Source organism: Bison bison, unplaced genomic scaffold (genome assembly GCF_000754665.1).
Source record: "Bison bison bison isolate TAMUID 2011002044 unplaced genomic scaffold, Bison_UMD1.0 scf7180017864146, whole genome shotgun sequence".
Classification (NCBI taxonomy): Eukaryota; Metazoa; Chordata; class Mammalia; order Artiodactyla; family Bovidae; genus Bison; species Bison bison.
In genome coordinates this window covers 3,403,041-3,415,268 of record NW_011494718.1, presented here as the reverse complement: position 1 = coordinate 3,415,268, position 12,228 = coordinate 3,403,041, and the positions used below count along the sequence as shown (strand labels likewise).

General features: G+C 46.6%; 1 protein-coding gene across 1 annotated transcript in view; it reads left to right on the top strand.

Annotated features, from left to right (window-relative positions):
* Positions 1-11,293: 11,293 nt before the first annotated feature.
* The window catches only part of MND1 (meiotic nuclear divisions 1 homolog (S. cerevisiae)), a 114,630-nt gene continuing 113,695 nt past the window's right edge, over positions 11,294-12,228 (top strand). The window contains exon 1 of the mRNA XM_010840727.1: positions 11,294-11,405. Coding sequence (XP_010839029.1) covers positions 11,403-11,405 — 3 coding nt within the window. The 5' untranslated portion in view covers positions 11,294-11,402. The remainder of the gene's footprint in view (positions 11,406-12,228) is intronic.

The following is a 12,228-nucleotide window of genomic DNA, read 5'->3' as shown; positions in this document are numbered from 1 at the left end:
TTTCTAGGCTGAACGTTCATTTATTTAACCTGCCGTTCTCTCTCTCAGTGAAGGAAACTGAAGACACTTTGTAGAACATGTGGAAGATACCAATACCTTAATCAAACTGTTCATACGAGTGAGAAAAGGTTTAGTTAATGGGAGTGTTTTCTTAGGTTCTCTTTCTGACAGTCTCTTGTTGGTATCTAGAAATGCAGCACATTTCTGTTAGTTTTGTGCCCTGCAGCTTTACTGAATTCAGTTGTTCATGCTGGTACCTTTGTGGTGGCATCTTGAAGATGTTCTGTGTTCTGGCATCATGTGGTCTGCAAACAGTGATGCTTTTAATTACTTCTTTCCAGTTTGGATTCCTTTTATTCCTTTTTCTGGTCTGACTGCTGTGGCTACCCAATACTATGTTGAATAAAAGTGATCAGAGCAGTCATCTTTGGTTTTTTTCCTGATCTTTGAGGTAATGCTTTCAGCTTTTCACTGTGGAGCATATTAAGTATAATGTTAGCTGTGGGCTTACCAGTATAGCCCCTCTATACCCATTTTGTTGAGAGTTTTTATTATAAATTGATGCTGATTTTTGTCAAAAGCTGTCTGCACCTGTTGAGATCATTATATAATTTCTGTTCTTGATTTGTGGATGTTGAACCATTGTTGCAGCCTTGGGATAAATCCCACTTGATCATGGTGTATGGTTCTTTCAATGTATGGTTAAATTCAGCTTGCTGATACTTTGTCGAGGATTTGTGCACCTGTGTTCCTCAGTATTGCATACACGTTAAGTCGCTTTAGTCGTGCCCGACTCATTGCAACCCCGTGGACTGTAGCCCACCAGGCTCCTCTGTCCATGGAATTCTCTAGGCAAGAATACTGGGGTGGGTAGTGGGATTGGCCTATAATTTTCTTGTTTTGTGAAATCTTTGTCTGGTTTTGCTTTCAGGATGCTCCTGGCCTTGTAGCATGAGTTCAGAAAGCTTTTCTTCCTCAGCAATATTTTGGAATAATTTCAGAACATTCTCTAAATGTTTCATAGAATTCACCTGTAAAGCCATCTGGTCCTGGACTTTTGATTGTTGGGAGGTTTGGGGGGGTTGGGGTTTTTTTTTTAACTGATTCATTTTGGTAATGGTAATTGGTCTGTGAGCAAGCTTGGTCCTGGGGTCTGGCTGCAGGACGCATGGGTCCCAGAGCTGGTGTTATATAACTAGTAGGTGGGGCCAGTTCTTGCCACAACTGACAGTGGGGTCTGGGGTGTTCCAGAGTTTGTGTTGACCTGCTGGTGGGCAAGACAGCCCCCTCCCCCAGGCCCAGGTCTGGTGCTGACATGTTGACTGGGGCCTGTCATAGCAGGCCACAGGACTGCCGTCGTCCCAAGGCTGGTGTTCCCCCTGTGGTGGGTGAGGCTGGTCTGAAGGCTGGAGCAGCTTACTAATGGGTGGACCCAGGGCCCAGCAAACTGTGGGACTGGCACCTGCCTGCTGGTCAGCAGAGCTTGGTCCTAGGATTCTCTGGCTGCAGGGCCCTGGGGGTTCCAGGTCTAATGTCCGTGTCCTGGTATGTGATGCTGGGTCTTCAGCCTTCAGGTGGGCAAGGCCATGTCCAGGGATGGCTGTGGGCTCAGGGATTCTTAAGGCTGCCTCTCTGCTCTTGGATGGGGCTGTGTCCCTGTCCAGTTAGTCGCTTCACCTTACGTGCCCCAGCACTGGTGCCTCCAGGCTGGTCAGTGGTTGCAGAGTCGGTCTTGAGGCTAACAGGCTGAAGGAGGACTCCAAAATGGCGCTTGCCAGCTCCAGTGTCTTTGTGGGAGACTGAGTTTTCCAAAAGGCTGCCACCAGTGTCTGTGAGTCCAGAGTGAGCTCCAGCTGCCTCCTGTGTCTCTAAAAGGACTCTCCAAGATTAGCAGGTGGGTGTAACCTTCTTCTGTGGGTCCTGAAGCATGTGAGATTTTGTGTGTACCCTTTAAGAGTGGAATCTCTATTTCCCTCAGTCCTCTGGGTCTCCCAAAAGTAAGCCCTACTGGCCTTCAAGGCTAAATACTGAGGGGTTGTCTCCCCACTGCAGGACCCCTGGGCTGGGAACCTCAAAGCTAGGGTTTGGACCTTTGAGAGAAGCTCTCTCCTTTGAGAGAAGCTCTGCAACCATAATTCTCTTGTGTGGAGGTCACCCAGCCAGGGGTAGGAGTCTCGACTGTATTGCAGCTCTGCGCCTCCTGCCTGTCTCACAGTTCCCTTAGTTCCTTCTTTATTTCTTCAGTTAGAGAGGATCTTTTCTGGTGGGTTTCGGTCTTTTCAGCAATAGTGCTTAGTGCTTACAGAGTTGTGATTTTGGTGCGCCCGAGGTCTTTCTGCCCCATCTTGGGAACTCCATCCCATCTGACCTGTGGTGCCCCACAACGCCTGAGAATAGGTAAGCTCTCAGTCTTGAGTAGTGTATGAACTTGATGCGTATTCATTTATTCTCTTAGGAAGGACTCATGTCTTTCTTCATTGATTATAAACAAGTCATTGGTTTAAACATATGCATAGAGCATTTTTCCTGATTTATTTATGGGCTTTTTGATTTTTCATTAAGTCCATGATTTATATTTTGTGTGATGAGATAACACTAAAAGTTGTTATGATTAGAGTAGCCTTTGTTAAAAATAGAGGAACACTACAAAAACTTCCCTGTTTTACTTCTTGGAGGGTTAAATTTCCATAACAGATGGAAAGTCTGAAAGAGGTGACCTGAGTTAGTCTGGGAAGGAGAGATGAAACAATAAAAATGAGAAAAAGACCGAACGTTACAGTGCTAACTAGTAATTGTGAAATTAGTATTATTGACACCTAACTCTGTTTTTCACTTACTCTTTCCATTTAAGCAAGTAGGAGGTTGTGGTGGTGGGCTCTTTGGAGGTGAGTGAGGCACTTGCCCAGGCTTTAGTACATCTCGGATTATACCCATAATCTTGGTTCATGTAAAGCCAGAGACGCCACTTTCCAGAGCAGACAAAGGCTCAGTTAAAGGCGGTTTGTTATCACAGGATAAGAGGGTAAGAGGACGGACAGTGGCAGTCTGCCCTCAGCCCGCCTCCTGCCTCTGCTTTGCTGCTGTGGTCTGAACAAGATGCCCATGCACCTGTGGATACTAGGCTTTGGGCTGTGTGTTAAGGGCTGCTAGGACAAATAATAAGACCTGTATTCTCTTAAGAGCTTACAGTGTGGTTGTTGAACTAGACCAGGTAATTACAACACTATGAACTGCTTTTATATACCTTCATTAGCAAATATTTACTGAGTCTAGGGTCCCATTCTAGCTACTAGGGAATAGCAGTAAACCAAAAAAAAAGGTCTCAGTTCCCATGGAGCTTTATCCTACTGGAATGAGACTTAAATGAATATGTACAGAGCTGGCTACATAATTAATAATGCCTGGTACAAAATGAAAATGCAGGTCCCCTCATTCAAAAGAATGGAAAGACTTTTCCCTTCTTTCTGTGGTGTCTGTTTAAGCCTGTGGTGGTGTTTATTTGCTACGTAACGTCACAGTCCCTGGGGCAGAGGGATATTCACCTGGTGCGTGAGGACGCTCACATACACCTGAGGCTCCCACCATGACTCAGACTTGCTCCACGTGCCCAGTCATCACCCCCCTGAGAATGGAGGATGATGGGCTGTTGAGAGGGGCCAAGGATGCTAGCAGCTGTTAACTCACCCAGGGGGAAGGCAGAGAGGTGTTAGTGGGGACCGCCAACCCAGGCTTGCTAAAAGAGGGCAAGAGAGCAAGCTCTCCAGGGGAGAACTAATAGTTCAGTATCGTGAGGCTAGACAATGCTCGAGAAGAAACGATGAGAGATGAGGCAGAGTTAACAGAAAGAGTTAGTGTCCCTGTTTTCAAGGAGTTTATATCCCAGATGGAAAGATTCAAAGAGCATTAATACCTATAGTACAGAACAAATTAAGGTCGGTGTCATAAAAGAAATGTCAATAACCGTGATGGAAAAGTCCAGGTTTTCACATGTTGGGTGGGGACAAGCTCTCTCCTCTGTGTTCACCTGAGACTTCCACAAACTTCCATTCTCTTGGGCAAAAAAAAAAGATAAGTTTGTAAAGATTTTTAAATGCCAGAGAAATGTACGTACCTTTAGTGGAAATACACACACCTTTCCTCCTCTCCTGTCTCATCTTCACTGCTTCCTCACTCCCAAATGAATCATAAAGTCACATGCAATTTTTGGTTTTCCAGTGCTGAGGAAAGTTATGTTTACACTACACTGTAGCCTATTAAGTGTGAAGTAGAATTATGTCTTAAAAAACAATATACATACCATAATTTTAAAACATCACTAAAAAATACTTTAATAAATTTTTTAGAAAAAATGCTAGCCATTACCTGAGCCTTCAATGAGTTGTAGTCTTGTTGCTGGTGGAAGATCTTGCCTCCAGGGTGGTGTCTGCTGACTGATCAGGGTGGTAGTCTTGAAATAAGACAGTGAAGTCTGCTGCATTGATTCTTTAATGAATGATTTCTCTGTGGCATGTGGTGTTGTTTGATAGCATTTTACTCACAGAAAACTCCTTTCAAAATTGGAGCCAGTCCTCTCAAACTCTGCCATTGCTTGATCAACTAAGTTTATGTAATGTTCTAAATCCTTTGTTGTCATTTCAGCAGTCTTCACAGCATCTTCTCCAGGAGTAGATTCCAGCTCAAGAAACTACTTTCTTTACTCATCCATAAGAAGCAACTCCTCATTCATTCAAATTTTACCGTGAATTGCAGCAATTCCGCCACATCTTCAGGCTCCACTTTGAATTCTAGCTCTCTTGCTGTTTCTAGTACATTTGTAGTTCCTTCCTCCACTGAAGGCTTAAACCCCTCAAAGTCATACAAGAGAGTTGGAATCAACTTTTCTCAAACTCCTCTTACTGTTGATATTTTGACCTCTTCCCATAAACCACACATGTTCTTAGTGGCATCTAGAATGGTGAATCCTTTCCAGAAGGTTTTCAATTGACTTTGCCCAGATCCATCAGAGGAATCACTATCTATGACATTTATAGTCTTATCAAATATATTTCTTAAATAATAAGACTTGAAAAGTCAATTACTCATTGATCCAAGGACTGCAGAATGGATGTTGTGTTACCAGGCATTAAAACATTAATCTCATTGTACATCTCTGTCAGAGTTCTTGGGTGACCAGGTACATTGTCAATGAGCTGCAATATCTTGAAATAATATTTTTTCTGAGCAGTAGGTCTCAACAGTGGGTTTAAAATATTCAGTTAAACCATGTTGCAAACAGATGTGCTGTTATCCAAGCTTTGTTCTTCCATTTATAGAGCAGAGGCAGAGCAGATCGAGCATGATTCTTCAGGGCCCCAGAATTTTCAGATGGTGGGTGAGCACTGGCTTTGACTTAAAGTCACCAGCTACATTAGCCCCTAATAAGAGTATCGGCCTGTCCTTTGAAGCCAGGCCTCATGAACCAACCTCGGCCAGCTTCAAACTTGTCTTCTGCAGCTTCCTCACCTCTCTCAGCCTTCAGGGAATTGAGGAGGTTTACAACCTTGCCATGGAGAAGGCAATGGCACCCCACTCCAGTACTCTTGCCTGGAAAATCCCATGGATGGAGGAGCCTGGTGGGCTGCAGTCCATGGGGTCGAGAAGAGTCAGACACGACTGAGTGACTTCACTTTCACTTTTCACTTTCATGCATTGGAGAAGGAAATGGCAACCCACTCCAGTGTTCTTGCCTGGAGAATCCCAGGGACGGGGAAGCCTGGTGGGCTGCCGTCTATGGGGTCACACAGAGTCGGACACGACTGAAGTGACTTAGCATAGCTTACAACCTTGCCATAGACTAGGCTTTGGCTTTAGGGAATGTGGCTGCTTTGGTTGTCTCTCCGGATCCCTCAGACTTTCTCCACATCAGCAAGAAGGCTGTTCCGCTTCCTCATCATTCACGTGTTCGCTGGAGCAGCACTTTTCATTTCCTTCAAGAAATTTTTCTTTGCACCCACAACTTGGCTGTTTGGTGAAGGAGAACTTAGTTTCAGCCTGTCTCTGCTCCCGACATGCCTTCCTCACTAAGCTTAATCATTCCTAGCTTTTGATTTAAAGTGAGAGACTTGTGACTCTTCCTTTCACTTGAACACTTAGAAGCCATTTTAAGGTTAGTAACTGGCCTAGCTTCAATATTGTTTTGTCTGAGGGAAGAGGGAGCCCTAAGGGGAGACAGAAAGATGAGGAAATGGCCGGTTGGTCGGTGGAGCAGTCAGAACACACACAACACATATCAGTTAAGTCTTCTGTCTTATATGGGCATGGTTCATAGTGTCCTAAAACAATTAACAATAGTAGCATCAATGATTACAGGTCACCATAACAGATAGAATAATGATTAAAAAGTTTGAAATATTGGAAGAATTACCCAAATGTGCAATAGAGACACAAAATGACCAAATGCCATTGGGAAAATAGTGCTAATAGACTTGCTCGACAGAGTTGACACAAACCTTCAAAGTGTACAAAACAGTGTCTGCTACGTGCAAGAAAGCAAAGCATGATAAAGAGCTGTGCCTGTTTCAGCACATTTCTGCCACAGGTTCTCTTCTTCCAGGAACTCAAACGTAGACAGGCAAGGAATACTGAGTTCCCCAGATTCCTGTAGGGATTCCCTGGTAGCTCAGTTGGTAAAGAATCTGCCTGCAATGCAGGAGACCTGGGTTCGATACCTGGGTTGGGAAGATCCCCTGGAGAAGGAAATACCAACCCACTCCAGTATTCTTGCCTGGGAAATTCCACCGACAGAGGAGCCTGCTGCTGCTGCTGCTGCTAAGTCACTTCAGTCGTGTCTGACTCTGTGTGACCCCATAGACGTCAGCCCACGCACGAGGCTCCCCCATCCCTGGGATTCTCCAGGCAAGAACACTGGAGTGGGTTGCCATTTCCTTCTCCAATGCAGGAAAGTGAAAAGTGAAAGTGAAGTCGCTCAGTCATGTCCGACTCTTAGCGACCCCATGGACTGCAGCCCACCAGGCTCTTTCGTCCATGGGATTTTCCAGGCAAGAGTACTGGAGTGGGTTGCCATTGCCTTCTCCAACAGAGGAGCCTGGTAGGCTACAATCCGTGGGGTCACAAGAGTCAGACATGACTTAGTGACTAAACCACCATCAGATTCCTGGTCTAGAAGAAAAGTTGTGGGTAACAGATGGGCATGTCCCTTTGGGCCTGCACACTCCTTGGCCGTGGGGAGTGATGTGGCTGGAGTGGGGCCAACATGCCCCTCTACAGAGTAAGGTCTAGGGCAAGTGGCAGTCACCCAGATGGAAGGGCAGCACTGCCTGGAACATAAAGGCCACACTGAAAGGAGTGGTTCATCCTCAAAGGTGTCTGGTTCATCCTCACGTTCTCTGCAGGCACAGATATTCAAATTTTTTTAAATGAAATTAATGTGTGCTTAAGGGTTTTGTAAAACACCAATCTGTTTAATAAACCAATGCCATTTGAGTACTATAACAAATGCTAGGTGGTGGATACTTGATCCAAATTCATGATGCTACAAATATGTATTTGCTTTCATACTCAGCTTATATACTACCTCTTCCTGGAGAATCCATGGATGGAGGAGCCTGGTAGGCTGCAGTCCATGGGGTTGCTAGGAGTCGGACATGACTGAGCGACTTCACTTTCACTTTCCACTTTCATGCATTGGAGAAGGAAATGGCAATCCACTCCAGTGTTCTTGCCTGGAGAACGCCAGGGACGGTGGAGCCTGGTGGGCTGCCATCTCTGGGGTCGCACAGAGTTGGACATGACTGAAGTGACTTAGCAGCAGCCTGCCCCATAATATTGCAAAACTTGGAGCATCTCAAGACGTCTGAATGGTCTATCAGATAGTTTCAGAACTCTGTTGGTGAAAATAGTAAATGGGAAAGCAGTACTCGATGCAAATATATAGATTTTTCCAAATAAAATATCCTTTGTTTTTTCACCTGAAAGCCATATCTAGTTATCCCTAAGCCAATGACTAGGTGACGTTCTTGGAAACCTGGTAATTTATTTAATATACATTTATTGAGTGTCCATCATGTGTCAGGCACTTTATTAAGCCTTGGTGATACCAAATGGTTGGCTCAGTTTTTGCCACAGAAAGGAGTTTGATATTAGAGGGAAGCTGTCCAAGTAAATAATTACAAAGTGAATCGGGGTGCTGTGATAAAACTGTACAGAGATCCTATCTTGTGGGGAGGTGTGAGGAAGCAGAGAGAAAAAGACTCAGAGGCCTACCTGAGCATTTAAAGGATGGAAGAATGGGAATGGCTTGTGGGATTTTACTTCCCTGACCAGGGATTGAACCCAGGCCATGGCAGTGAAAGCGCTAAGTCCTAACCTTACTGGACCAAAGAGGATTTCCCAAGAAAGGCTGTTCTTGATGGAGCAGAAGGTATGGCAGTCTGAGAGCAGATAAGGTAAGTTCAGTTCAATTCAGCCACTCAGTCGTGTCAGACTCTTTGGGACCCCATGAACTGCAGCATGCCAGGCCTCCGTGTTCATCACCAACTCCCAGAGTTTACTCAAACTCATGTCCATTGAGTCAGTGATGCCATCCAACCATCTCATCCTCTGTCCCCTTCTCTCACCTTCAATCTTTCCCAGCATCAGGGTCTTTTCAAATGAGTCAGCTGTTCGCATTAGGTGGCCAAAGTACAGGAGTTTCAGCTTCAACATCAGTCCTTCCAATAAACACCCAGGACTGATCTCCTTTAGAATGGACTGGTTGGATCTCCTTGCAGTCCAAGGAACTCTCAAGAGTCTTCTCCCACACCACAGTTCAAAAGCATCAATTCTTCAGCGCTCAGCTTTCTTCATAATCCAACTTTCACATCCATACATGACTACTGGAAAAACCATAGCTTTGATAACATGGGCCTTTGTTGGCAAAGTAATGTCTCTGCTTTTTAATATGGTTAAATCTTCCCACAAATGCCACCTTTATTCTGACAACTTCATATAAACACCAGTATAGTTGTTTAATATTTGTCTTAAATATCACTTTAATTTTTTACTGACATACTTATTTTCGATGTATCTTGAGCAATGCATGAGAAATCTAGGGTCATTGTGCATGCATGTGTGCTCAGTCGTAGCCAACTCTTTGTGACCCCGTGGACTATAGCCCACCCGGCTCCTCTGTCCATGGGATTTTCCAGGCAAGAATACTGGAGCGGGTTGCCATTTCCTCCTCCAGGGGATCTTCTCCACCCAGGGATCGAAACTGCATCTCTTGTGTCTCCTGCATTGGCGGGTGGATTCTTTATCACTGTACCACCTAGGAAGCCCTTTGAAAAATCTAGGGTATGGTGCATTAATTATACATTTTCTAGTATTAATATTAAAACATTAAATGGATAGCCTTTTATTATTTTAAAATCATCTTACACACCATCAACAGAATTATACTGAACTCTAGGAAAGACCAAATTAATGGAACTCGAAGTAATTCAATATATCCTTATCCTGCTTCTGTCAGAAGCAACAGGAGATGCTGTTACCGAGTCTAAGCTCATACTGCTCACTGCACAACATGCCAGTAATCAAGAGACAATGTGTTGGGGTGAGAAATTGGCTTTATTCAATAAAGTGACTTTATTCAAAAAGCCAGCAAACCGAGAAGATGGTGGGCTTGTGCCCCAAGGACCAATCGTGCCTGAGTTAGAATTCAGGTTCCTTTTCTACTAAAGGGCTTCCCTGGTGGCTCAAAGGTTAAAGCGTCTGCCCACAATGTGGGAGACCTGGGTTCGATCCCTGGGTCGGGAAGATCCCCTGGAGAAGGAAATGGTAACCCACTCCAGTATTCTTGCCTGGAGAATCCCATGGACAGAGGAGCCTGGTGGGCTACAGTCCACAGGGTCGCAAAGAGTCGGACACGACTGAGCGACTTCACTTTTCTACTAAAAGGAGAGGGAGTAAAGTCAAACGCTTCCTGGTTTCCATCAGCCTCTGGAAAGTGTGAAAGTCTCTCAGTCATGTCTGACTCTTTGTGACTCCAAGAACTGTAACTGTAGTTCACCAGGCTCCTCTGTCCATGGACTTCTCCAGGCAAGAATCCTGGATGGATTGCCATTCATTCCCTTCTCTAGGGGATATCGGAGAAGGCAATGGCACCCCACTCCAGTACTTTTGCCTAGAAAATCCCATGGACAGAGGAGCCTGCTAGGCTGCAGTCCATGGGGTCGCTAGAGTCAGACACGACTGAGTGACTTCACTTTTACTTTTCACTTTCATGCATTGGAGAAGGAAATGGCAACCCACTCCAGTGTTCTTGCCTGGAGAATCCCAGGGATGGGGGAGCCTGGTGGGCTGCAGTCTATGGGGTGGCACAGAGTCGGACACGACTGAAGCGACTTAGCAGCAGCAGCAGCTAGGGGATATGCCTGACCCAGGGACCCAACCTGAGTCTCCTGCACTTTAAGCAGAGTCACCAGGGGTGTGTTAATTTCTTCCTTCTTGCAGTCATTCACAGGTGGGTCTGCTCAGGAGGTTTCCAGTGAGTTTAACATTGGTATTTTAGTTTAATGCTCATTACCTGGGAAGCAAGGTTCCCAGAGATGAGTCATTATACCCAGTTGAGCTTATAGGCAACATCCCTTTAGTTATTAATTTATAATAAGATTCAAAGGTTTGTCCCTATTACAATGCAAATTTCTAGTGAAATCATTATACTTTAAAATGGTTCAAGATAATACAATTTTCAGAATAACTGAAAAATCAGTTAATTTTCTAGCACCTTGTCAAATAATGAGGTAGCATATTTTTGACTTTTGATTTGAAATTCACTCTCTTGTATTAAAAAAAAAAAACCTAAAAGAAAGGCAAACATATAAACAAGGGGATTTTTAAAATCTGCAAAAGCAGTGCATAGCGGTAAAAGCTGGAGCATAAAATTAAGAGGAAAGAAAATCCGCCCCGGACCAGGCAAATCCGGATGGACGGAGGCAGTATTTCCTGCCCAGCGGCCAAAAGGCATCAGTTTCTTAAGGCAAACTTGGGGCGGTTTCCGCTGAGTGAAGAATGACGTCAAAGGCGAGGGCTCAAGACTTCCTCGGAAAAAAAAGTGGGATTACACTCAGCACCGAGGACGGAAAACGGAAGCAGCTGTGAGAGCCTGTCGGCCAGCCTCTGGAGCGCTGACGGGCGGGACCAAGCAGGCCCCGCCCCTAGGATAGGCCCCGCCCACACCCGACCGGCCGCTCGCCGCCGCCGCCAGGGGTCGCTGCGCGCCGCAGGAGCGAGGGCTGGTCTTTCTTCCCCTCCTCCTCGCTGCTCCGCCCGCGGGGCGGTGTAGGCGCCAAAATCAAACCCGCCCGAGCCAGCCCCGCCCCTCGCCGCGTGCCGGTTCCGCCGCCGGAAGACAAACCGCCGGCGCCATGGTAAGAGCCGGAGGCGCGTTTCCCGGTCCACTTCCTCCCCGAGGTCCGGCCGCTTAATCCTCCGGCCGTGTGGGACCCCGGCCTGGCTGGCTCTGGGCTCCTGGGGTGGCTGCAGGGGCCGGCTCCCCGGCCGGGTCAAACGCTGCGTCCGCCCCGCGCTTTCCGGCTGCCGCTGCTCCAGTCCAAGGCAGGCATGCAGCTCCGGGACCCCCGCTTTATGCCCCCCGCGCCCTCCCGGGCGGGTTAGATTAAACGCGGAGCGTTCGAGAACGTGCCCCGAGTGTCTCAGGCTCAGCAGTCTGTCAGCAAGGCCAAGAGTCGCTTCAGAAGCCGTGTCCGGGCTCCCCGCCTCCGGCCTCCAGAAGGCGCCGCCCCCGCTTGAGAATCTTGGGGGAAGCGGCATTGAGGGCCCAAGGGCTTCGCTTGATCCCTGACGATTATTGGTTTTGTGCATTGTAGCCTGTAGAGCACATTTCAGAATTCCTCACAGTTTCTAAAGTGACCTAAAGAATCCCCACTTTATATGCCAGTTAGAGGATTTCTGTGAAAATGCTCCTTTTTTACTGAAGGGCAGGACTCACTTCTAAAGTTGCTGTATTAGGGAAGCACCCGGGCTTCCCCGGTGGCTCAGAGTGGGAAGAATCTGCCTACAATGCAGGAGACCCGGGTTGGACCCCTGGGTCGGAAAGCCACCCCCCCCAACCCCCACCCCCCCAGAGAAGAGAATGGCAACCCACTCCAGTGTTCTTGGCTGGAGAATTCCATGGACAGAGGAGCTTGGCGGGCTGCAGTCCATTGGGTGACAGAGTCTGACACGGCTGAG